At 42.2% G+C, this 27,714-nt stretch overlaps 1 protein-coding gene across 8 annotated transcripts in view; it reads left to right on the top strand.

Annotated features, from left to right (window-relative positions):
* TANC2 (tetratricopeptide repeat, ankyrin repeat and coiled-coil containing 2) overlaps positions 1 to 27,714 on the top strand; it is a 206,680-nt gene that overhangs the window by 51,443 nt on the left and 127,523 nt on the right. For 6 of the 8 annotated variants that reach the window (XM_077917511.1, XM_077917510.1, XM_077917508.1 and 3 more), the window contains 2 exons: positions 17,086 to 17,157; positions 22,755 to 22,937. In XM_077917511.1, coding sequence (XP_077773637.1) covers positions 17,086 to 17,157; positions 22,755 to 22,937 — 255 coding nt within the window. Of the gene's footprint in view, positions 1 to 1,042; positions 1,239 to 17,085; positions 17,158 to 22,754; positions 22,938 to 27,714 lie in introns of those variants that run through there. The other 2 variants (XM_077917514.1, XM_077917513.1) reach the window with 2 other exon arrangements.

Here is a 27,714-nt window from a genome sequence, read left to right as displayed (position 1 = left end):
CCTCATCCACAAAAGCACATAGGCTGATTTTGTGCCAAACACTATATTTCAGTATATGGTTGTAAGGATAAAATGGAGGAGGCCATGCCTAAGGCCCTTGGTTGAAAGGGTTGTTATAATTTTATTTTGCCGTTTCTGTAAGAAACTCAGGCTGGTACACATTATCTTCTCCCATTGTATCCTCACAACAAACCTGTAGTGTAGCTAAGAGATAGTGACTGACATCTTTCAACTTTTGTGACCTGGGCTGGCATTTTAACCCAGGTTGTCTCAGTCTGAAAGTAACTACTACTACTCCATGGCTGTCAAAAATTGTAATGCCTTGGGCCAAAACCTACTAGAAACTGAAAATTGTAGAGTTGGAAGGGACCTAAGGGTCATATAGTCCAATCTCCTGTGATGCAGGAATCTCAAGGGCAGCGATAATGAGAAGCAACAGGATTAATTCCTTCATGATTCCAGTCATAAGTGAATGACTACCATTGGCCCGAATGAGGGGAAAAAAAAGTGTTGCGGCTGAGGCATTGTTCATTTGTATGCAAAATCTATACCTATCAAGCTGTGGGGATTCCATTTAGGCATTATATATGTATTTTATTTTCAGAATACCTTGGGATGAATTGTATTATTTTGCAAGTGTCCTTGAAGTATGGGAGTTCCTCTGCCATCCATCCAGACATTTTAAACACTAAAGCTGTGTATTTTAAAAACTACAGCTTTTTAAAAAAACGATGGTCATTGCAATGCAAAAAGCTTTAGAAGCGTGTGCCTTTAAAGTAACTTAATGCGGTAAGGTAAAATATTCATAATCCATATGCATACACAGCTATAATTGTCTGGCCTTCTCTATTGGTTTAGATATCAGGACATGCATTGCCCTGGTGCTACTTGATATGCATCCTGTCTCCTTAAGTTGAGATTTTGCCGTGAGCATCCTAAGGGGGGTGCTGATTTACCGTGACGCAATGGGTTAATGAAGAATGAAAGTAGAGCACAGACATTCTACTGAGAAGACGTAACAGCTTGCCTGCAGCTGTAGGGCTCTACGTAGGCACCTGTGGGTCTCAGTGTGTTTAATGCACAGACTGCAGTATGAGGCTAGCACTGACATTTGCTGACTCCAGTATACTCCTTTGCCTGCTGTTCTGCCAGCTTCTGCACCATCCAGAAGACAGGCAAAATGGTGCAGTGTGTGAGAGGCTTCCTTAAGAAACAATAACCTTCAGTATGATGCAGAGGTAGGTTTGCAATGCCGTTTAGCTGCACAGAGAGGGGGAGAGCAAGAGGAATTTGCTTTAGCAAAAGCATTCTGATTATACTAACCTATTTAATCCTTATTTTAGTTACAAGGATTTAAATATTGCAAATAAAATAACATTTGCATGCCAATAGAAATAAAATTGACCATATTACTTACATGCATTGTGCAGTATATACTGGTTTTCCTTGTTTTTAAGAAATATTTTTATTCTTATGTCAAGCTGTATTCTGTAGCTAACATTACAGCAAGCTCCTTTTAGTCACAAATTATTTTCAAGTGAGGGAGGCAGGAGAAAAGAATAAAGTTTTATTTTATAATAGAGTGGAGGATTCTCAGTTGAGATGGCAGAGGAGGAAAACACGCAGTGGAAAATGAATGCTACACTTGCCACTTTATCTTTTATTGATGAATGCAATACCCTGTTAGGTTTGAATTGCAAATGGTCAGCATTAAAAATAGTGCCTTTGTCTGACTGTTGATCAGATTGATCCTGTTGGAGACAGGGAGGGATATAAAAGAGCCACGAAGAACCCGAGAAAACAAACATTTAAGAACAGTTGGCTTATGCTTTATATTTTTTTGCTCAGAACATTGTGTGTCCAAGATAGCTTTAGGTTATTAGATTGATATGAAGATACAACAACCGTACAAACATTTTAATAAAACCTGACACAGAATGATACCTCATTGCGACATACTATTCCTTAGCTTTTAAAGATGGATTTTATGTTTGTTTTTGAGCAACCTACTTTGGCATGACTCAAGCTTTGGCCGCAGGATGCTAGTGATTAAGGAGCATGATAAGAAGGTTAAATTAACTGGCCACACCTGGGCATTTGGAGGGGCATTTTAAACTGTGATATTGTAAGTTTATAATTAAGTTACTCCCACAGAAAGTGGGAGTGAGAAACGTTTTAAGCAGTGCTGTGTTAACTGAAGGGAAAAGGGATCGTACAGATTGCTGTCCTTTGGTTAAAGCTGTTAGAAAACCTTTGCTTAAATAATTGCTTCTGTCAGTGTACCTCAAGATAAAAACCTCTCATATACATAGAAATGGTGTGGTGCTATGGATTATGATTGTGTGCAAATTACCCAACATGATGATTGCGTTCATGGAATAAAATGGTTACACAGGAGAAGAATGGAAATTTAATGGAAATGCAGTTTAATGCAGTTTTGTATGTTAAGAAGTACAGGCCTGAATGTCACCCATGCTGAATACTGGTACTATTTCATTTTCATCCTCTTATTTTGAGGAATGGAAGGCTTTCCCCTTATGTTTCAGTAGCATGTTGCTGCTGACCGGGTAGTCACTGGTGTGTTTCAATTGTAATCATGTTATTACTTGAAAGCAGCAAATTATTTGCCAGAGTTACATATGTTTGCTCTACCTACTAAGGCTTAACCATGTGATAACTTCTGGACATCTTAATGTCTCTAGAATGTTATATAATGCTGATGGAGTGATTGCAGATGAAATGGAGTAATATGATTGGTTCTGTAATAGGATACAGTAACAGTGGGAAGTGTTATACCTTTCTGATTCAACCTCACCTTCAGCATGCTGGTGAGAAACAATCATTTCTGTTAATTTTTAAAGTTAAAAAATAAAGATGAATTGCAGTGAGAGATGTCTTGAGCTGTTTCCTTTAGAGAGCAGCACGTTTTGTCTGGATCAAGAGGTACTCTGTTCTTTATTGTGTAGTGAATATTCACATATTATGCTATGCTCTTTGAGTTGGTTTCTGTTAGACAAATGATTGCGCTATATATTTTGACATACAGGCACTTTGCAGTTTGCAGGAGGAGGTGTGGGCAATCGCTTAAAAATGGGATGTAAAATTTTACGTTCGTGACAGATTAGCTGAATAAAATTGTGGGCCGTTAGCTTCGAAATTGTTTTACTTTATCTTTAAAAAGGTGTAATTTTGGAGATCATTGACACGCCTTGTAATTGGCATTCCTACAGCAGGCTATTGCAGTCCTAGCAGGTAGAGAATAAGCAGTCTTCCTTCGACTGCTTATTAGGTCAGAATAATGTATGCTGGCCTTGATATATTTATTACTTATTGCAAGCTGATGCAGTGAAACACACTTCTTGCTTTATGGATGACCATTTCCTTTTAACCTAAAATATTTAAAAGGCTAATTGTACTCTGAAGCTTCTTGTTGCAAAAGGTACCTGTTTTGAGATAATAGAATTTAAGCCTTGTTTTTGCTTGTGTTTCAGAGGCTGCAGAATGTAGATGGCTGTGCAGATAAGAGTTGCAGATAAAAATGGGATGTAGCAGTGTTAGAAGCAAAATATATTCTGTTATGTAAAATATTTGTTGCAATGTATTGTTTTAGCACTTACATTTCGTGATCATCTGGTATGCTAATAGAGAGGTAGAATAGAGACATCTGCTTGTTAGTCTTTCATGCTCAAAACAAAATGGCTGGTGACTCCCATTGCTGCAAACTGCAGATGAAAAACTGGCTGCAATTAAAATATATTTCCAGTGAAAGGGGAAAGCACAATGATTTTGACTCGATGTTTGGTGCCAGTTGTTGTTTGCAGAGAAGAAGAGTAAAACAGTAGCTTCTTATTAGAACAAATTTGCAAGCAAATAGCCTGGGCTGTGATTTCTAAACAAAGTTTTAAATGCGAGATTACATGCCAGATGAGTATTTTTAGTTCCGCTTTTGTATGTGTTTATTATCTTTTTTAGAGCAACTAATGTTTCCATTTATTTAAAATAAAATATCATTTAATTGCTGCATGTGAAGTGCCTCAAAGAAAAGTAAATGAAGTTCAAGTTTCTGAATACGTAGGCTTAAAAATATATCTCAGGAGGGGAAAAGGCTGTTCATGTGTGTACTCAAAGCATCTTTAGGGGAGCAGCTGTTATGGGTTTAAATGTAGGAAAGTGATGTTACAGAAGATAATCCTCAACTTTCTGGGATACAAGGAATTGCCCTTCTAGCCCCTTTTTCTAAAGTGACAATTCCAGACATGACTTTTCAATTTCCAGCTGGCTGTTAATTGAATATATAGATCCACTCCCACAGTGGAAGTCACTTGTCTGCTCTGCTCTGACCGAAGCAAATGCAGTCTCTGTGTGGAAATGATTTGGTCATGCCACACCCAGCAGCCTCTTAAGGCATACATAACTGTGTGGCAGTCTATGCACACACAAACACCATTTATTTCTGGCCACAGCAATATGCGCAGAAGCTTCTGCTGCCCCAGGACTGTCATTCTCAAGATGTAGCGTATTTTGACAGTGGGCTAAAGAGATTCCCTCCCCCCGCCCCCAATAGTTATTCTCCTGATGGCTATTGGAAATGTATTGATGATCCAATTGAATTTACATAGCAGCAAAGAGCTTCATCATCGCATATGTGACTATAGAATCAAAGAATAGTAGAGTTGGAAGGGATCATGAGAGGCCATAACTCAGTGGTACAGCACACTGCATGCCGAAGGCCACACATTTTATTCCTGGTATCTCCAGTGAAAAGGATTGCAGATAAGAGACTTGGGAAAGACCACAGGCAGCTAGCTTTGACTGAAACCGCTCTGAATTGGTTGGAGGAGGTGGAGCATCAGCTTGTACCCATTTTTCACCCCAGAACAAATATATTTCGATATAGTGCTTACCACGTTTAGTCATATTTATTTGATTGGTTGGTTGGTTGATTTTTTTTACAGCCACCCATCAAGAACTATTTCCTGAGGAGCTTACAACAAAACCATATTAAAATGCAACATATAACAATTAAATGCAACAATAACCAGTAACGGACAGGAAAAAACCCTAGCCCCCTCTAAAAAAACAAAACCTTAAACACAAACAACATAAAACAATTTGTAGCCTGGATTTTAAAAACACAATTAAAAAGCCTGGGTGAATGAAAATGTCTTAATCTTGGTGCAGAAAAGACTAGGAGGCTGAAAAGCAGGGTAAAAATGTAACAAAAAAATAGCTATACTGCAGGGTGAAGTATGGCCAGAAGTGGCAGGGTGCAGGAAGTTGAAGCGAACCCCAGAAACCCTTGGAATCACTACATCCCAGGATACTTTGCACCGTTTTAGAGGACTCTGGGCACATTTGAACTTTTCACAAGGCAATGGCTTCAGCCACAACTTGGGTGTAGTTCCTTCCAGCATATCTTGTGTGTCCCCTGTTCCCGCTTGTTGTTGTTTAGTTGTTTAGTCGTGTCCGACTCTTCCCATGGACCAGAGCACGCCAGGCACTCCTGTCTTCCACTGCCTCCCGCAGCTTGGTCAAACTTCATGTTCGTAGCTTTGAGAACACTGTCCAAACATCTCGTCCTCTGTCCAGCCACTGGGGAATGGGGGCTGAGATTTGCCACCAGGATTCAACTGCCAGCCCTAGAATAAACAGTACTGGACTGGCTAGACCCAGTAGTCTTAACAATTATAAGACTATTGATGTTCAGAATAATAAAAAAAGACAGAACATTGGGGGGGTTTACATGCTTATTTATTTTCAGATCTAAATTCAGCAAAGTGGATAATGTGCAGGATTAGTACCTCTTGGTTCCAGTTCTTGTTTTTTTCTTATGGGCCCTCCACATTTTAGGGGAGAGTCTATAGCTCAGTTGCAGAGCACATGCTTTTGCACGCAGAGGGCCCCAGTTCCCTGTCATTTCCAGTTAAAAGGTTTCAGATAGCAGAGCTAAGAAACATCTCTTCCTCTGACTCTGGGAGAGAGCCCTGCCAGTCAGAGTAGACAAGCCCTGGCTGGCTGGAATATTGCTCTGACATTATCAGGCAGCTTCAAATTATACTGCTAGTGATACTGAATTAGCTATTCCAGGTGGCTGTCTTTCTAAAGAGGAAGAGGTCCCCTCTTCTCATCTCATCTCTTTCATGAGATGCTTTGAACTGTTCTGTAAACGCACTGTTATAGTTACTGCTGTTATTACTGTGTAGTTAATACAATTAACTCTGTGATGGCTATAGGTGACTTTTTCTCATCAAGCTCCTGTCATATTAGTTTGTTTACATGATCTGCTTTTCTAGACAAGGGAATGGGAATCCAGTGAGCAAGGAGCTTATATGAAATCACTGGAATTGTTTACCTTTAAGCATGGTTGATCTTTTACTTTCAAACAGCAGACTCCCCTGCCATATCTCAAAAACAATATTTCACTCCCCAGCGTCTCAAAAGCAGTGTGCCTTGCAGCTTCAGAGCTGCTGTTTTGGGCAAAGCATGTTTAAGGCTGCAATCCTATGCACACTAAACGGTGACTAAGCTGAAATGAATACAAAAAAAACCCCACCCTCTGAGTTAACGTGCATAGGATTGTGCTGTAAAACACACTTTTGACTATTTGGCAAGTGAAAAAAGATTTTGAGAAGTTCATTTGCAAAACCATTAAGATAAACAGAAGCAGGGAAGCAACCAGGGAAGCAGCTGGGCCATGAGATAGCAGGTGGGAAGATAAACATTGCAGAGAATCCAAATAAAATATTTCTGTTCATTGAAGCTAACAGGAGCTTTCCCTTCTTGCAAACAGCAGGTGGGTCAGCCAGGTCTGGGGCTGCAACTGGGGTCAGAAGGCTAAACCTCCTCTACCCTGATGTCAGGGTCCCAATCAGGACTGGAGTCCTGCATGGGCTATTTGTGAAAGCAAAACCCTGGTTAATGTAACATGTAGTTTGCCCCTTAGATGCCAGAGATAGACTATTGTTTTACTTGTTCAGCTTATTATAGATAGCTTGCAGCTTGTTCAGCTTGAGGATGGTATTTTGAGCTTCCCTGGGTGGACCTGTGCTCAGAAAGGCAGTAGATAAATAATTTTACATTGAAGGATGGCGGCCAACTACGTGTACCCTTCGCCTCGTTCTTTCTGGTTAATTAAAGCTGCCAGAACTAGTTCTCATACATAGGGTGGAATTCAGTGTTGCACCATTACAAATGTCTTACCTGTGCAAACATTTTAGCTTGACAGACAGAACAATCTCACCCTCCTCACACTCTCTGTTCTGGGTTTTCTCCTGATACCCTCCTCGAACCATGGGGGAAGGGCAGAAGGGGAGAGGGGGAAAGCCCCACTGCGCAAGTGAAAGTCCTTGTGCGTGGCTTCAGCTGAGGAGGCGGTGAATCCCACTCTTAGACATTGGAGGTAGCCAATCTTCTGCTCAGTTGGTGCCTCTGCGAATTATTTTAGACCTTTTATGATCTGAGTTCTAACTTTGTTTGGGGATAGAAAATGACTTCCAGAGAATCCCAGCAGCAGCACCCCAGCACAACCCTAGCGACTTGCACTGAGAGATGGACTGAGAACATGCCAACTTGTTGATTCTTGTACACCTCTCAGCAGCTTTTGATACTATCAACCACAGTATCTTTCTAGGTCACCTTGTCAGGGTGGGAATTGCTTTATATTGTTTTCTGTACACATTGCACATACTGGACACACCTCTTGCCACTGAAATTGGGCTTGAAAGAACATTTTGTCAAGCCTAATGCCTGGGGGCAGCAGGAAGAATGAGTGTGTATAGGCAATTGTTGTCATGTTTCTGTGCATGTGTGTATGGTGCCTACAACAATTTCTCTGGTTTGCAAATGTGCTCATGGGCCCCAAACGATTGGTGACCCATTTATGGAAGGATGTTTCCAGAAGGTTGTGCTGGGAAACTATTGTCCTTTTCTGTGGTTGTCTCTGTCTTGTACCTCATACTGATTCACATCAACATGAAATTTTGGCAAATGTCACCCAGAGGTTAGTCTGAATAGTTACAAGCATATTTTTCTCATCATTGTAGGGAAGTTCTGAAAATTCTGAACTAGTGTTTGGAAGCAGTTTTGGTGTGGATGAGGGCAAACAAGCAAACAAACTTATTTCAGAAAAGCAGAGATATAGTGTTGATGGTAGACTTCACTGGTCTGGTTGGAAGTATCTGGTTTGTTTTCTGGCTCAAATTAAAGTACTAGAAATGACATTGAAAGCTCTAAAAAGCCTGGGATCATAAGGACCGTATTCATCCATTTGAATCTTAAGATAGGCATCAGAGGTCCTGCCATTTTTCCTTACTGATAGCTGGAAAACGAGGACAGGACTTTTTTGGTAGTGACACTATAGCTGAGCACTTTCCAGGAAAGTCTAATAGCCTTTCTCTTTTTTCCATTTTTAGAGGGCAATTATGTAAGCTTTTCTTCATTTTTTGCTGCTTTTTAATGCTGCTGCGTGCTTTTAACTTACATGATTTTTATACTGCATTGCTTTTCTATTACTGATACTGCTTCAAAAAATAAAAATGAGAAACATTGTGTAAATAATTTCAATAAATTGTATTCCAACTTTGTTTTCTAAGTGGCAATGAGAGGTCAGGAAAGGTCAATATATGGGTTTTAAGTAATAGTTGGGGGTTTTCCCAGATGCTTTAAGTATGATTATAGAATAGAGAGATTCTTTTCTTATTGCTATCAGGCTTCTAAACTATCCCAAAATAATGTCCAGTCAAACATCATGGCAAAAGATTCCTGCATTGCAGGGGGTTGGACTTCCCTTCCAACTCTATAATTCTATGATTCTGTGTTGCAGAAAATGCTGAAGAGAGCATTTGTGCTCATGTCATGCAAACCAGGCACCCATGAACCTTATAGCCTTACAGTTTGTAATACTCATTTTTATTTTTAAAAAAATCTGTCCCACCCTTCTAATGCATATGTATTGCTTAGTGTGGCTTATACAGATTATTCTCTGTTTTGGACAGGGCTGCAGTCCCCCTGAAGTGTTTGGTTGGTAGTCTGAGGGTTCTCCTTGATCTTTTTTTGTCACTTGATCCCTGGGGGTATAAGTAACCTCCATGCAGACTTCTGCATTTTCACCTGCCACATTCATGATGCCCAATGCGCTGCTGCTGCTCTCTGGTGAGCATGGTAGACCAGTGTTCCCCAACCTTGGGCCACCAGCTGGTTTTGGACTACAATTCCCATCATCCTTGACCACTGGTCTTGCTAGCAAGGGATGATGGGAGTTGTAGTCCAAAAACAGCTGGAGGCCCAAGGTTGGGGAACATTGTGGTAGACAAACAACCTCCCACTCATGTTTGAGTTTGCAGAGGCAGGTGGGGATCATACTACCCGATCCCTGGTTTGTGGCAGTTTCTGCCTCCCTCTCTAGCTGCAAGGTTAGGAGAAAAGCTGGGGGTTGCTCGGGTGATTGTAGAAGAGACTCCTGCTGCATCTTCTCTCCAAACAGCCAAGCCAATGAGGGATAATGGTACTTCCTTAGCTGTTTGGAGGAGAGACATCCAACTGTTCTGGAGGGAAGCATCCAGCCAGCATACCTTACTGCTCTAAGTGGCCAACCTGCCCTGCAGGACTCAAACCACCAAGCTGCTTGGGAAGGCTGGACACAGGCTTCATGGTCAGGCAAAGAGTGTAGTTCCTGCTCCTAGGGGCCTTTACATGTGAGCTGTGCAGAGGGGAAAGGCACAGCATGGGGAGAAAAGAGAGTGGAAAGTTATTTCAAAAGGGGTTGTTGAGAGTGGGGCAGCAAAGGAGAAAGGCTAGGGGAAGCTGAGGAGCTGGGGAGAGATGCCATGAAGAAGAGAAAGAAATGATGGAGGGAAAGTGGATGGGCAAGAGAGCAGAAAGAAGAGTGGTCTCTCCTAGACTGAAAAGACCTGCGACAGACACTGCTATTCGTTTAGCAACAGCTGATGGACTTTGTTTATTTATTTATTCCTCAAATCTACTGTTGCCAGGTAACCAGGAGTGATTTGTGTTGAGTCACTGTGGAGTGTGTTAATTGTTCATTAATTGTTAACAGTTTTTATTCTTATGAGATAAAGAAAGACTGTTATAATTCATTAGACAATTAGAGTGATTGCCAATCTGCCCCTCCTTATCTTCATTACAGAACTCTGAGGCATTAGAAGAGGAACCTGTTGACCACAATTTTTGACTTGGGCAAAAAGTGTAGGCCATTGCCTCCATTGAACAGAGTTCCTCTTACCAGCTTAGGCTTGCAGTTGGAATACCAGCTTATCTAGACAGCAGGAGCATGTCCTCAGTTATTCATGATCCAGTAACCACCAGATTTGGACTACTATAATGCATTATGCATGGGACTTCCATTGCTGATGGTAGCTTGCTGGGACTGGGTGTTATGCATGTTCATATTATATTGGTGCTCCATCCACTGCACAGGCTCCTGGTCTATTTCCATACTCAATCCAAAGTTCCAGTTTGAGCTTTAAAGCCCTTCACAATTTGAGATCAGGGTACTTTAAGAATCTCTTCTCTTCATATGCATCTGTCCAGGCTGTTAGGATCTCCATCTGCCTTCTGTTTCCAGCTGTCCTCATTAATTAAAGTGTAGTGGGTGGCTTCTGGTGAACATGCCTTTTCTGTAGTGGGGCCCTGATGATAGAACGGTCTTTCAAGCAAAGCTCACCTGGTGCCCAGGGATCTTCACTTTGTCACAAGTGGCTGATAGTCAAAATGCAAAATGCGCCTGGTGTCTGGGGAATTTCGAACACTGTTTCGGGCTATGATTCTACACTGGAAAGAGCATGCAAGTTTTAGATGTAAAAAGTGGGAGGAAACAACTATAAAACCCATAAAGCACAGCTGGGGAATACCAAAGCCCTGTAATAAATAATTAGCTCAGTTTTGGTAAGCTATGGTATGGAATTCTTAAGCACAAACAAGTAACAAATACCTTTCAACATCTAAAGATTTATTCCTCTCAGCACTGAGCAATTGAAGCCACTTAGAACTAAAATGGGACAACATACCATCAGCTCCTGAAGAGACCATCAATGGCCAGAGATAACTACAGTGGTACCTTAGGTTAAGAACTTAATTCGTTCTGGAGGTCCGTTCTTAACCTGAAACTGTTCTTAACCTGAGGTACCACTTTAGCTGATGGGGCCTCCCGCTGCTGCCACGCCACTGCCACAATATTTCTGTTCTCATCCTGAAGCGAAGTTCTTAACCTGAGGTACTATTTCTGGGTTAGCAGAGTCTGTAATCTGAAGCGTCTGTAACCTGAAGCTTCTGTAACCCGAGGTACCACTGTATTGGACACACTTTTCCTCACTTGACCTGGGAATGCTTAAGAAAGACCTGTGTGCTCTGAGGGAATGTGGAAGCTAGGAAGCCCAGGCCAGGGAGCTTGTGCCACCAGTTCTTGAACAGACCATTAGTTGGCCTAAGAGGACTCTGTTGCTCTATATTTTATAAAATTTATTTGTCTTAGTATTTTAAGACCAAACTGCGGGAGGCAGTGGAAGACAGGAGTGCCTGGCAGGCTCTGGTCCATGGGGTCATGAAGTGTCGGACACGACTAAATTGTATTTAAATTGCAGATAATGAGTCTATCATAGAAAACACATCAAAGATTCCTTGGCACTTAAATACAAGCAAACCTCTTCTGACATGAGCTTTCATTTGCAAGCGCCTACTTCAGGGACAAGGGACGCGGGTGGCGCTGTGGGTAAAAGCCTCAGTGCCTAGGGCTTGCCGATCGAAAGGTTGGCGGTTCGAATCCCCGCGGCGGGGTGCGCTCCCGTCGTTTGGTCCCAGCGCCTGCCAACCTAGCAGTTCGAAAGCACCCCCGGGTGCAAGTAGATAAATAGGGACCGCTTACTGGCGGGAAGGTAAACGGCGTTTCCGTGTGCTGCACTGGCTCGCCAGATGCAGCTTTGTCACGCTGGCCACGTGACCCGGAAGTGTCTCCGGACAGCGCTGGCCCTCGGCCTCTTAAGTGAGATGGGCGCACAACCCTAGAGTCTGGCAAGACTGGCCCGTATGGGCAGAGGTACCTTTACCTTTACCTTTTACTTCAGGGACATGGGTGACAATGTGGTCTAAACAACAGAGCCTAGGGCTTGCTGATCAGAAGGTCGGCGGTTCAAATCCCTGCGACGGGGTGAGCTTCCATTGTTCGGTCCCTGCTCCTGCCAACCTAGCAGTTCAAAAGCATGTTAAAATGCAAGTAGATAAATAGGTACCGCTCCGGCAGGAAGGTAAACAGCATTTCCGTGCGCTGCTCTGGTTCGCCAGAAGCGGCTTAGTCATGCTGGCCACATGACCTGGAAGCTGTACGCCGGCTCCCTTGGTCAATAAAGCGAGCTGAGCACCGCAACCCCAGAGTCGTCCGTGACCGGACCTAATGGTCGGGGTCCCTTTATCTTTACCTATGCAGTTTTTATGGTTCTGACACTGAGATTAATCTTTAGTTGTCATCAGCTGCAGAAGTATATGGGTGGGGAAGTTAAGTTGCTTCCTTAAAACTGAGATAATGGGTTGGTTGTGTTTTCCCGGGGACAGGATTTTGGAAGACGGGGCTGCATCATGCCTGTTAAGAGAGTACGTAAATAGTATCAAACTCAGTAAAACTACTACTCATTTCCTCTCTATCCTGTATGTGAATAACTCATAATCTATTTGTTAAAGTAGTGATACTCATAAAGCTGCTTCTGGCTTAATTTTGTTCTTCTTTTCTTAGGTGCCAAATGAAAAAATGGCATTACACCATCTTCACTTAGGTGTGGGAGACAGGGGTGCCATCTCACCCTCAGGATTGTGGGTGCCCGCTACCGCAAGGTGGACATGTGACGTCACATGCGTACGCATGTACATAATAAATTAAAACAGTTCTTTTAACAGATAGTTAAAAAGACTCTTCTTAAAAACCTCCCTTAAAAGAATCAAGTCTTCAAAAAAGTTACAAGTAAGTCTTTAAAAGAATCCTTCCAAAAGAATTTAAAAATTATAATGTAGCACCTTAGAGACCAACTGAATAGTTTTAGGTATAAGCTTTCATGTGCCTGAACCCCACATTTATATTATTATTGTGGGTGCCCAAGCACCCACGGCACCCTGCAGTTAGCTCCTATGGTGGGAGCGATAAGAAATGCCGGGAGCTCTAGAAGGAATTGTGAGACTGAAGTCCCTAATGTAAGGTGTGAGTTGGAAGGGCACCAGATCCGTAGTCTGGAGACTGTGTATTGCTGTTTTGGTGGGAAGCACCACTCCGTCATTTCTCCAGCACCACCCTTCCACCAACAAGGTGAACACAGCCAGAGATTCTTTGCAAACAGATTTCCTTCCAACAACAGGAACAGGCAGAGTTGTCCCAGTTCCTAGAGTTGCCCAGATGTGGCTCATCTTTGTTTAATGCAGTTCCCTGTTGCAGTGTATTTCTCCTCCATGCTGAAGGAACCTTGCCACAACTATATGCTTGTATTTTACAGATTACTGCTTTGACAAAAAATAAACTAAAATATATGCAGTAGAAAAGCATCTAAAAGATATAAACACAATTTCTGTAGCAGTTATATAAAAAATACCCAATATCAAATGAGTGAACTGCATTGTTCATTATATTACTATCATGCCCACCTTTCAAGAAACATGAGCATAGGAGGAAGGGAAGCTTAATAATAATAATAATAATAATAATAATAATAATAATAATAATTTATACCCCGCCCATTTGCCTGGGTTTCCCCATCCACTCTGGGCGCTTCCAACAAAATATTAAAAATACATTAAAACATCAGTCATTAAAAACTTTCCTAAACAGGGCTGCTTTCAGATGTCTTCTAAATGTCAGATAGTTGTATATTTCTTTGACATCAGATGGGCGGGCGTTCCACAGGGCAGTTGCCACTACTGAGAAGGCCCTCTGCCTTCAGAGGGATTGACTATACTGTAGATACTATCAGATCAGAGGAAGCCAAAGGAACTCAGGAATTCAGCATATGTGACTGTAGCAAAGCAGTTGGTTGATAGCTTTTATGATAGCTTAGCTGATTGTGATATGGACAAACAGCAAGGCAATTGGACACCAGCTCCATGACACACCAGGTACGCTTCATATTAGATAAATTTTCAGACTCCTTGGATTTTTCATTTCCCATGGAGGCATTTGCTTCCAAGAGCATAATTGTTAAGGGCTATGGAGAATTTCTGTCATTTGCAGTTTGGATGTGGCATTCTCAAATCCACTGTTTGTACATGCTGTTTGACCTTAGTTTTCCCTTGAGTAATACTTGTCACAAATGAATCATTGACTCATACAACCTGTGCAGAATTTAATTTGATCAGCCTTGTACGTAAGAACTCCTTGCAAGCAAGTGCATGGAATTAATTCTGTGCAGGCAAGTGAGCAGGCTGGCATAGGAATGAGAGATTTCTCAGTCCCTTCTCTGCTATCCCACCAGGTAGAAAGCTTTTTTAATTTTTGCTAGTCTTCTAAGAGTTCTTAAAAAAACAGGCTAGTAACTTTTCCGGCTTGATATATAAGACATGCCACTGTACTATTCTCCATTCTATTATGTGCTGTACCAATAATACCTAGAGAAGTCAGGGAGCAAGGAAGACTTTGACCAGCCAGAGGGAGGAGCTGGGCATTGATGGCGCTGGAGGCAGAGGGGAAGGGCACAATCCTGTCACAGAGAGCTAGGCGCCACCTTCATTGGGGCATCAGATACACCCACCCAGATGAGTATGGATGGGTGTGCCTTGCAGATCCATAGGGAAAGAGGATCTCGTGAACTCGCTCATCTTTAAAAACTTGGCAAGAGGTGTGTGCCAACTATTGGGACATCTTTGTAGCTTTTGTTCAGTTGTGACTTCTGGACCTTGTGATGGCTGCTGAGGTTGTACTGCTATGAGCCTGAATGAAGATCTCTTCCTTATTCTCAAGTAATAGCTGCTCTCATGGCTTTGGACGGCAGCACGACAATGGAGAACCTCAGGCCTGGAGACCACATATGGTCCTCCAGACCTCTCTATGTGTCCCTTGGAACTCTCATGCGGTGACACCCATACCTAGCACTTTTTTTGAGTGCTTCATGCTTGCCTCAATGGAGAATAGAGAGGATTGTGAGTGTGTGAACAAACTAGGCTAATACACAAAGGTAAAAATTTACATTTACTCCTCCCTATTTTGTCTCTGGCCCCGCCTACCAGTTAGCATTTATCCCCTGATTGGCTGAAAAAGATTCTTTACCCCAGCTGTAGCAAAATGCCAAAAATCCTTTAGAGACATCAGCAAAACAAATAAGGACTGCCAACCTATGAAATGGTTTTTGTGTTACTCATATCTTATGCCTTTTAAATAATAGATTTTTGATTAATTGATGGTGAAATAAATTTATGGGAGTCTTTCTGAAGTACGTGTAAGTGATTTTGCAATTTAATACGCAAACTGCCTTCTCCTAAATCTGTTCAGAGATCCCACCTTATCCAATGAAACTCACCTAAGTGTGCCTAGAATTGCAGCCAAAACTACCATTTGGTATTGATTGTCTTTAATTCCCTATTTTTGTAATATATCCAGGTTAAAGCGGTGTTTGAAACTCTCATTGTTCTAGGCGCATTTTGCGACTGGGAGTTTCATTAGCGTGAGCAGTTGCTGAGCCTAGGATTTCAGGTTGAAACTGCAGTGTGGAAGGAAAGGAGGATCTTTTTCTGCCTCCCCACATCCAGCTATTCTCTGAAGCCTATAGAAGAGACCCTCGTAATAATATTTTGGGGTGGGTGGGTAGGGGAAAGACTAGACCATGTGTAAAATGAACATAATATTTTAGCTGCAGTTCATTCATTTTCAGCTTTCTATTCTTGTTATAAAAAAAGCGTGCCTAGACATTCCGTTGTTGTGCCCATAACCTAGGTTGAAGGTGTCATATCTCAGTTTCTAACACTGCATCAAAGTAGCATTGACAAATAAAGAAGCAAGAGCTAAAACTGCTTCCTAGCAATGAGTCTATCAAACAAACTGATTTAAGTTTTGTATCTTTTTTTCTTTATTGATCTCCAATTGATGTTTGGCTTGACAGTAACATGATTTTCAGAATTTTAAGTGTTTACTCCTGTAGACACCTTCTAGACTTGGAATGGTGGCATCAAAGATATTTGGGGAAGGTTTCCAAGGAGAATCTGAGGCCTACGTTTCTCTGTGGAAGTAATTTAGCATTGGCAGTCTCACTCTTAAGTGTGTGTGTGTTTGTGACTCTTGCTTGGGCAGACTTAGATTTTTTAAGGCTATGTGGTAGTGAATATCACATCTGGCATGGAACGCTTCAAGTGTGAAGCCTGTCCTGCTACTATTATCTAGTATTGTCTGCCTCCTTTGCTTTTTCATTTGTAATTAAATTTATAGTTTATATACTTAATATAAGCTTCAGCTAGCTGTTAATGGCTTTACTTCAATGCACATTCTAGTTTGAGTATGCCACGCATTCTGGTATATATGTATTGACATGTTTATCTATTGTAACTAATCTGGTAATTTGATCAATGAGAATGACGTGTGGTTAATTGCATAAGATTTCCATGTCCCCATTTATCCACAAAGGTTTATTTGCATGTTAGTTTCTGCTGCTGCAACTTTTTTTTTTTTCTGAACAGCCTCACAGTATAAGAAACACTTGTGTATTATGATTGTATAATAAATTCAGTGTCAAGGAATATTTCACAGAATAAGCAGCTGGTTTTCAACTACCGGTTTTATTCTGAATATTATCAACTACCGGTACTTCTTTCGATCAGTTTATCTAAATGGCTTAGATCTCTCTTGTAAAATTAAATGATGGGCATTGTGATTTTGTCCAGATATTTGTGGAGGCATCGGGAGACTCTTAAAGTAGATTTTGGGGGCCTTTGGTTCAGGGACGAATGACACGAACCAAAGAGATTTTGCTCTTGGGTTGCTTTCTTCCTCTTGCAACCAAAAGAAAACCAGCTGGCCTCCTAGCCTGATAGTGATGCTACTGGAAGAGAAGCTGCGTCTGCCAGATCTATCTGCCTTGCTGATTTACTTGTGCTGTTTTGGTTCCCCTGCAGATGGAGGAAGCGAGGAACCATCAGACCGAAGGCAGGCAAGCATAGACTACTGTCAGAGCCATTCTGGGCAAGGTAAGTAAACCGTGGGTTTCCAGATATTACATATCCCTTGCAGAGCCCATTTGTGATATTATATTTTAATGTATTTCAGTCTGCAGCGATGCACAATCTTTTTAGAAACGCCAAACATTTAAGGATGAAGATAGACTCCTGTGAATAGTTTTATGCATGTACTTCCGTTAAATGTGATTTAGACAAAATAATGTTCTGTTTCCTTGAATTAGTAGCCTCCACTTCTCCTCTTGTAGTCGGCTTTGTTGAGTATACAGTGGTACCTCGGGTTAAGTACTTAATTCATTCCGGAGGTCCGTTCTTAACCTGAAACTGTTCTTAACCTGAAGCACCACTTTAGCTAATGGGGCCTCCTGTTGCTGCCGCGCCGCCAGAGCACGATTTCTGTTCTTATCCTGGAGCAAAGTTCTTAACCTGAAGCACTATTTCTGGGTTAGTGGAGTCTGTAACCTGAAGCATATGTAACCTGAAGCGTATGTAACCCAAGGTACCACTGTACTTTATTGGGAGTACAAATATGCATAGCTGTTGGATAATGGAGTTTGATAATGCGGCAGCAGCTTTCTTCAGAGAAAATACCACATCAGAATGCAGTTCAGTTGGGTTGCTTCAAGAAATCAGTGGAAACATATTCTGAGCACTAACCTGCTTGCTCCACTAAATCAGATCTGTGCCAGCTGTTTGCAGACTTCCTCTTTTGCTCCACCTGCACAAAATTTCCACATTTATTTATTTTGAAGCATTTAAAATCCACTTGATAGTTTTAAGTTCTCTAAGCAGTAGACACTTTAATATTTCTAGGAAGTAATTAAATCAAAATATGAAAGATGAACCTTCGTCTCATATCTTGAACAGAAATCTAATTAAATACCTGATAGAAAGTTATCTAATTTTCTGTCAGTAACTTATTAGCTACACAGATTGTGGAATGTCTGTATTACAAGTAAGCTAGCAGACTGTGGCATTGGAGATTACTTCATTTTTTATTGTAGGTCTTCACTGTTCCAATCCAGAATATGACCACTTGGTCATTCTTGTGGTCCTGCTTTGGGAAGAAGGGCAGGATAATGAATTTAATAAATACATTATAACAGTATTAGTGCTAATGCCTCTCTAAGGCGAGATGAGCCAATGGGTTGTACCCAGCAATGTCAGTTTGGTTTGTGCAGAAAATCTCATTGCACAAGGTGCAAACTTGTAGTGGAACAAGTTCAATGTTAACTCTCTTTAGTTTAGCACACAGGTCTTTCTTAAGCATTCCCAGGTCAAGTGAGGAAAAGTGTGTCCGATACAGTGGTACCTTGGGTTACATACGCTTCATCTTACATACGCTTCAGATTACAGACTCTGCTAACCCAGAAATATTACCTCGGGTTAAGAACTTTGCTTCAGGATAAGAACAGAAATCGTGCAGTGGCAGCAGGAGACCCCATTAGCTAAAGTGGTGCTTCAGGTTAAGAACAAACCTCCAGAACGAATTAAGTTCTTAACCTGAGGTACCACTGTACGTTGGATAGATAGAGCCCATGCCTGTCTGTTTTTTGTTTTTGTTTCTACAATTGCTAATAAGTTCTCTAATCTAAACAGTTCTCTAAAACATATACAGGAGGCAATCTCCTCATCATTGTTTGCATGGCTAAATAAACAGAGTATGGCTTTCATTGGAGGAGAAGTAAAGAACGGAGAATGAGAGAAGTGGATGAGCAATTGAATCTGCAACACTTAATAGGAAAGACTTGGGAATATATTTTATTTATTTATATAGGGATTTATATACTGCCTTTCTAATGCATGCAACTTACTCAGGGTGGCTTTCTGTAGTTGAAACCATAAACTCATAATAAAATAACAATATACAAAACCAGGCAATGTGAGATAAGATAGGGACATAATAAATAAAAATAAACATAATTGAATAAAACATTATCTATACTGTAAGGCAAAACCTGCTGGGATAAAAATGAAGAGTCTTCCAGCTGTTGGAAGATGGCAAGAGAAGGACCAGTTCAGCCTCATGGCGCAAAGAGTTCTGCAGTTTCGGCATAGCTATTAAGGAGGCGCTTTCTCTAGTTCCTGTCAATTGTGCTTCTGCCATGAGTGAAACAAAGAAGAAGTCTGTCTGTCTGTGTGTCTGTCTGTTTGTTTAATTTGTATACCACCCTATACCTGCAGGTCTCATGGTGGTTCACAGGATAAAATCAGAATATAAAACCACAAAATAAAAAATAAAAACAGAAACAGAAACAACCCAGTACCTCCCCCCAAACACATTTAAGGGAAGTTTTTAATGTTTGATGCTTATTGTATTTTTAATATTCTGTTGGAAGCTGCCCAGAGTGGCTGGGGAAACCCAGCCAGATGGGCATGGTATAAATTATAAATTATTATTATTGTTATTATTAGGGCATAGGATGTCAGTCAACTAAAGGCTTGGTTATAGAGGAGCATTTTTGCCTAGTGCCTAAAAGTGTATAATGAAGGTGCCAGGCAAACCTCCCTGGGGAGGGCATTCCACAGACAGGGAGCCACCACAGAAAAGGCCCATTCTCGTGTTGCCACCTTCCAGAACTCTCGAGGAGGGGGCACACGAAGAAGGGTCTTGGAAGATGATCTCAGGGTCCAGGTAGGTTCGTATGGAAAGATCTGTGGAAGTGGACAGGATGAGATGGGAGGAATGGCCTCTAATGTATCCTTGATTCAAGCTGTTTAGGTCTCTAAAGTAATCACCAACACTTTGCATTGCGCCAAGAAACAGATTGGCATTCAGTGCAGTTGCTGCAGGAGAGGCATGGCTGTCCACTTACATTCTTGTTGATTCATTCTGGACCAAGTGATGTGTCTGAAGACTCTTCAAAGACAGGCTCATCTAGAGTGCATTGTGATAATCCAGTCTGTATATGATTAATGCACGTGTTGGCATGGCCAGGTATGATCTCTGCAGCAATGGGTGCAGTTAGTGGCTCAGCCTAAGCCAGGTATAAGCACTCCTGACTGCAGCTGCCACCTGGACACACATATGCTGAGTTAAACCCAGGAGCAGCCCCAAACTGAACCTGGTTCTTAAGAGAAGTACAGTAGTACCCCATACAAAGCACATTGAACCCCAGCTTCAGATTTTTGTCCCTTCTGACCCAGAGCACTGCTGCCTTGTCTGGATTACGTTTCAATTTACAGTGGTGCCTCGCAAGACGAAATTAATTCGTTCCGCGAGTTTTGTCGTCTTGCGATTTTTTTCGTCTTGCGAAGCACAGTGTCGGAAAAGTTTTGGAAAAGCTTCAAAAATCACCAAAGTCTTCAAAAACCTCAAAAAAGGCTACCACACCGCCTTCTATGAGTTGCTCCTCGAAGTCAAGTCACAACTGTATTAACGGTGTTAAGAAAAAGGAAACAAACTTGCAAGATGTTTCCATCTTGCGAAGCAAGCCCATAGGGAAAATCGTCTTGCGAAGCAGCTCAAAAAACAAAAAACCCTTTCGTCTTGCGAGTTTTCCGTCTTGCGAGGCATTCGTCTTGCGAGGTACCACTGTATTAGCAGTTTTGCCGATTAAGCTTTTTACTGGTTTCAGAAGTTAACCTTATTCCCTGTCCCAGTGGGTTGCTATTTGAACCTTGACTGGGGGATCCAGTTGGTGCATTGACCAGAATTTGGCATGGTATACACTGGCCTTAATTGGATGAATTCAAATGCTCAGTATTTCTTACTAATTTGTATCTGTGCCCAGAAGGCATTCATTTGAGGGATTGGGCACTGTTTCAGTTCTTCTGATCAAGGCAATCCAGAGAAATGAGCTACTCTGTGATGTGCTAGTCGGTGCTAAACCCACGTTGGCAATGCAATTTATAGAACTGGCTCCCCAGGCTGAGAACAGGGATGTCTTGAAGGAAAACTGGCTTCTTTTTTATCATAGAGTCCACCTGAGAGCGCAAGGCTTTCACTATGGAAATTTAAAGATTTTCCAGTTTTTGATAGTTTTAGGACATTCCCCCCCTTGTCAAGGACCAGCTTTCCTCAGAGCTAATATTTTGGGAGCCACATTAGGGTGAGTAGAGCCAGAGACAAAACTAGAATCATAGGACTGTAGAGTTGGAAGAAACCCCAAAGGACATCTACTCCAGCCCTCTGCAATGCAGGAATCTCAGCTAATGCATCCATGACAGGTGGCCACCCAACCTCTGCTTAAGATCTTCCAAGGATGGAGAGTTCAAAACCTCCCAAGGGAGACCGTTCCGCTGTTGACCAGCTCTTACTGTCAGAAAGTTCTTCCGAATGTTTAGTTGGAATCTCCTTTCTTGTAACTTGAATCCGCTGGTTCAAGTCCTAAACTCTAGAGCAGGAGAAAAGAAGCTTGCTCCATCTACCATGTTACAGGCATTGAGATATGATTTATGTGGAGATTGTTCAGTTTGGTTGTGTACTTTTGGATGTTTTATTTATTATGATTATTTTTGTTAAGTTTATAATTATGTAATTTCCCCCCGTGTTGTAAACCAGTACAGTGGTACCTCTGGTTACAAACTTAATTCATTCTGGAGGTCCGTTCTTAAGCTGAAACCATTCTTATCCTGAGGTACGCTTTTGCTAATGGGGCCTCCCGTTGTGCATGCACTTCTGGCACACAAATTTCCATTCACATCCTAGGGCAAAGTTCACAACCAGGAGCAATTGCTTCCGGGTTAGTGGAGCTCGTAACCTGAAGCGTTCGTAACCGGAAGCATTCACAACCAGAGGTACCACTGTAATAATAATAATAATAATAATAATAATAATAATAATAATAATAATTTTTATTTATACCCCGCCCTCCCCAGCCAAGGCTGGGCTCAGGGCGGCTAACAAGCAATAATAAAAACAAGTTGAATGAATACAACTTAAAAATAAGATTAAAATACAACATTAAAATATTGAAACATCAAAATATTAAAATGCAGCCTTATCACAGGAGGAGAAAGGAAAAAGAAAAAAGAAAGAGGGGGAGGGAATCAAATTGGCTCCAAGCCAAAGCCAAAGGCCAGGCAGAACAACTCTGTCTTACAGGCTCTGAGGAAAGAAAGCAGATCCTGCAGGGCCCTGGTCTCACGAGGCAGAGCGTTCCACCAGGCCGGAGCCAGAGTTGAAAAGGCCCTGGCTCTGGTTGAAGCCAATCTAACTTCCTTAGGGCCCGGCACCACTAGGGTGTTGCTATTTATGGACCTTGAGGCTCTCCGTGGGGCATACCAGGAGAGGCAGTCCCGTAGGTACGAGGGTCCTAGGCCGTGAAGGGCTTTAAAGGTCAAAACCAGCACCTTAAATCTGACCCTGTACTCTACCAGGAGCCAGTGCAGCTGGAAAAGCACTGGGTGAATATGCTCCCATGGCAGAGACCCTGTGAGGAGCCTCGCTGCAGCATTCTGCACCCGCTGGAGTTTCTGGGACAGCTTCAAGGGCAGCCCCGCATAGAGCGAATTACAGTAGTCAAGCCTGGAGGTGACCGTCGCCTGGATTACTGTGGCCAGGTTGGGGTGGAAAGGTGGCATACAAATTTAAGACTTTATGTATGTATTTTAAACAAGGAGGCAATGCTTGGTTAATGATATTTTATTTGTTATATTTCTCTCAGGTGGCAGCTCCACAGAGAACGACTGTGCTTTTGAACCAGAGTATGCTATCCCAACACTCCCAGTGCCTGAAGGTATGCAGCACATTCGGATTATGGAAGGCATGTCCCGCTCTCTCCCATCCTCCCCATTACTAACACATCAGTCTATCAGTGTTCGGCTCCAGCCCATGAAGAAATTAACTGGTAAGGAACTTACACGAGTTGAGTTTGAAATGTTGAATAAAGGTTGTTTCCACCATCCCACCGAAAACTTCCACTCAGTTTCTTTCCACAAAGCTCCATTGATAACCCCCTTGTCTGAAATGGTACAAGTTGAGCAAGTTTGGGCTGTATGCAATATTCATGTTAGAAGTCTTCTACAAACAAAACAAATTGTATTGAGTACCTTGCAATATTTATAAGAAGTGGGATAGAAATCGACCTTTTCTCTGTTCACAGAAGTCTCATATTCTAGTGTGATCAAAAAAGAGAACAGGGATGCCGTTGAGCTCCCATTGAGTTTTCTGGGATAAGTAAATGGCCCATAACCTGGGACATACTTGAGGGTTCAGAAGTTGCTTCTCTCCCCAGGCCCTGGGACTTCCTGGTGCAGATATGGGGCATAGCCCCTTACAAGCCAGCTGCGATCCTGGTTACAAGTCCTTTTCTTTCTCTCATATAAGCAAGCAGCTGTCATTCCTTTCTGCGATGGAACATAAGGAACTGCAGTTGCAGACAACATTGCATTGGGGTGCAAAACTGTATGCCCTGGCCCTCTGAAATGGGTATGGCACTTCTCTGCACTCCTGGCTTGTATGAACAAAACAAAATAAGAACCAAGTTTCTGAGGTGGAAATTTTCCACCCTTTATATAATTTCAGTAAAAGGTAAAGGTAAAGGGACCCCTGACCATTAGGTCCAGTCGTGACCGACTCTGGGGTTGCGGCGCTCATCCCGCTTTATTGGCCGAGGGAGCCGGCGTACAGCTTCCGGGTCATGTGGCCAGCATGACAAAGCCACTTCTGGCGAACCAAAGCAGCACACAGAAACGCAGTTTACCTTCCCGCCGGAGCAGTACCTATTTATCTACTTGCACTTTGACGTGCTTTTGAGCTGCTAGGTTGGCAGGAGCAGGGGCCAAGCAACGGGAGCTCACCCCGTCGCGGGGATTCGAACCGCCGACCTTCTGATTGGGAAGCCCTAGGCTCTGTGGTTTATCCCACAGCGCCACCCATGTCCCAGATATACTCAGACTTCGCTCAAAAATATAACTCTTTATCCTCTGCTCAGGGCCTGAACCTGAGGTTATATTTGTAGGGAACAGAGGCAAAGGCCAGGTTTGGGAAAGCAGACATGGTCTCGTATTTTGCTTCGTCTAAAGCAGAGGTGTGGAACATGTGGCCCTCAAGATTTTACTGGACCCTTAGCTCTTTTCAGCCCCAATGAGCATAGCCAGTGGTCAGGGATGATGAGAGCTGTAGTCCAACAGCATCTAGGGGCTGTAGCTCCCCACTTCTGATCTAAGATAATGGCGTCAGTGATGTTGGGCAGGAAGTAAGGGCTAGAACTCTCAATTCCTTCCTCAACTCTACTATTCATACCTGACAGGGCTTGAATTAGTTGTTAATTAGGGCTGTCATGCAATAAAAGAAAACTTAATTGACTCATTGTTTGAGCTTTAGTTGATTAATCAGTTTGCATAAATATGTATATTAATAATGCAGTACTTCTGAAAAAAGCTATCTTTTTAAAGATGATGCACTTATCTCACAGCAGACACCATGAGAGATGCTTCTTCTGGCACATCAGCTACAATATTTGTTAGTAGTTAAATTGATTTTTTTTTTTTAACCAAAGACACTAAAGTGCAAACAATATAAAAACCATCACTATTCTCATATACTTTATCTTAAATAATGGCAAGTATTTCTTTCTTCACGTTTTCATGTGGTTTGGCCTTTTTTTGCAACCGATCTGAGCCAATATTTCAACAATGACAATTGATTAGTTTTTAAACTCACTTATTTCTTTCTTTCACATAATTTATACACCACTTGATAGTTTAAAAATAACAATCTCAAAGTGGTTTACTAAAAGAATAAAGCAATATAAAATACCTTCCCAACCATCTCTACATGTGAATTAGAAGCAGCAGTTTATTGTTTCCTTTGTTCTTCCCACCTGCATCCAGAATGGAAAGATGCCAAAGTAACCATTAAATCTTTGACACCAGTTTGGCTACCCAACCTTTCATTTTTCTACCCTACCAGCCTATGCATTGTGTTGGCTGAGTCAAATAAAAATGCTTTACTTAATTGCATTTCTGGAAGAATATACATGGTCGTCTAACTGCCAGAGCAGATTATCTATTAGTGTGTTCTTCACTTGATGTGTTTTTAAAACAAAAAGTTATCCCAAGGTGGCAATCAGGATCCTAAAAACTTTTTTTAAAACCCACCACTAATTAAAATGTTAAAAACTAGAAGAGTAGCACATATCCTTTCAGACCAATGATTCAAACAAAACAGTTAAATGTTATCACACATTAAAGCAAGAATGATATACAGTCATACCTTGGGTTACAGACGCTTCAGGTTGTGTTTTTTCAGGTTACGGACCGCCGCAACCCACAAATACTGGAACGGGTTATTTCTGGGTTTCAGCAGTCGCGCATGCACAGAAGCACTAAGTTGTGCTTTGCGCATGCGCCGAAGCGCAATCCGTGTGTGCACAGACGCACCTATGCGGGTTGCAAACATGCATCCCGCACGGATCCCGTTCGCAACCCGAGCATCCACTGTAATAGTGCTATTATTCCTGCTGTTCAGCCAGTGATTTCATGGTTACTTACAAATGTCAGTGATAAGGCAGTCACTTCCTTTTGGCTTACATGATGTGACACAAAGGGAAAAGGGGTTGGGAGAGTGGAGGAAGGGAAAGCGGAGGTAGCTCCAAAAGTTGCTGGTTTTTCAGCAGAGTGGATGGAGAGGCGCTGCAGTCCCATATCTCTCTCTCTCTCTCTCTCTCTCTCTCTCTCTCTCTCTCTCTCTTTTAGTCTCCTATACCCTTATGGAATAGCTATTGTACATGACAGTTGAGGGAGGAGCCTGATGGAGCTTGTTATACAGCAGAGGCTGCCATTCAAAGAATAATTCAAAATCCAGCCATTCATTTTTAAACGAAGGTGGATTGTAGTAAAAAGGTCTCTGAAACAATGAGGGAGACAAATTGAAATGGAGTTCCACAGTGACCAGGCCACAACTGAAAATGCCCTGTTTATTATACCTGCCAATGTGTCCAATATGGTGGACATATGAACATGGTCATTTGGTGATCTTAATGCCTGGACATATTTAGGCTCAGGAAACTGTATAGGGTAGCTTCCCGCAGCCTAATGGCCTCCATATATTTTTGATAGCTCTCATCACTCCTGATGAGGCTAGTTTAGGGAATTAAAAAGGTCAAGACCATTTAGTAGGCTCTGAACACCTGATGTTCTCAAGTGTCCATCGGCTGCATTCTGTACCAGAAGCTGCTGGACTGCCTTTAAAGGCAATTCTATGTAACGTACATCACCATAGCTTAATCGGGACATAACCTAGATATGAGTAATTGAGATAAAGTACACCATTTCCAAATAGGGCCTCGGACTGGTGTTCCACCTAAAGATGGTAAATGACACCGCAGATGCTGCCTGTGCCTCCCCAGATAGCACTGAGTCCAGGAGGACCTCCAATATGCAAAACTGAATGGTTCAGAGAGAGTGGAATCCAATCCAGAACCAGTTGCAGACCTCCATCTACATAGGCTGACCTTTCCTCCCACAGTACCGCTGTCTTTTCAGAGTGGAGTTTCAGCTTGTCAGCCCTCATCTATCCCAAAAAGGGGCGCGGGTGGTGCTGTGGGTTAAACCACAGAGCCTAGGACTTGCCGATCAGAAGGTCAGCGGTTCGAATACCCGCAACGGGGTGAGCTCCCGTTGCTTGGTCCCTGCTCCTGCCAACCTAGCAGTTCGAAAGCACGTCAAAGTGCAAGGTGATAAATTGGTACCACCCCAGCGGGAAGGTAAAACGGCGTTTCCGTGTGCTGCTCTGGTTTGCCAGAAGTGGCTTAGTCATGCTGGCCACATGACCCGGAAGCTGTACGCCAGCTCCCTCGGCCAATAAAGCGAGATGAGCGTCGCAACCCCAGAGAGTCGGTCACGACTGGACCTAATGGTCAGGGGGCCCTTTACCTTTACCTATCCCAAAACTACCTCCAGATATCTGTCAGTAGGTGGAAATGAGAGGTAGAATTTAATGTTATCAGCATTATTCCAAAACTCCAGATGACTTCCTTTCCCACCAGTGGCTTCATGTAAAAAGCCTGGGGACAAGATGGTGCTCTGAGGCACCCTAAGGTACCATGAGGTAGAACAGAAGTCCTCTTGCGCCAGCATCTGGATTCATCTTGCAAGGAGGAACCAGATCCACCACAGCATTCTGTTTCCCAGATTCACTCCAGCTAGATGAGCCAGAAATAGACCATGGTTGAGACACCCAGGGAGAACCAACAGGACTGCACCCCTCCCATCATCCACCAGGTCACTCAATGCTGCTGTTAGGATATTCCTTCAATCTTCTATTTTACTAAACTTTCTTAAAAGAGACCAAATCTGTTCTTCCTCTGTAAAAGACCTGGGATGAGAATTATGCCAGTTGAGGCTTTTGGAATGTTGGAGTGTGGAATTGACACAACAGGATATATTTGACAACATTCTTCTTAATTCAGATTTCTCAGATGTCCTACATTGCATGAGTATCTCTGCAGTTTCAGGAAGTGTACTTAGGCTGGTAATTTTTTAATTATCTTTTTGTAGTTGTAGAAATAAATTAATATTTACAGAAAAAAGATACTACTAAGAAAAAGAGGAGAGAAGAAATAGGAAAACACCCCCCCCTTAATCTGACTATAATTGAAATATAATTGAAATGTTGTAACT

This window comes from Podarcis muralis, chromosome 13 (genome assembly GCF_964188315.1).
Source record: "Podarcis muralis chromosome 13, rPodMur119.hap1.1, whole genome shotgun sequence".
NCBI lineage: Eukaryota > Metazoa > Chordata > Lepidosauria > Squamata > Lacertidae > Podarcis > Podarcis muralis.
Note: the sequence above shows the minus strand (reverse complement) of the source record. Positions and strands in the feature narration are given on the sequence as shown.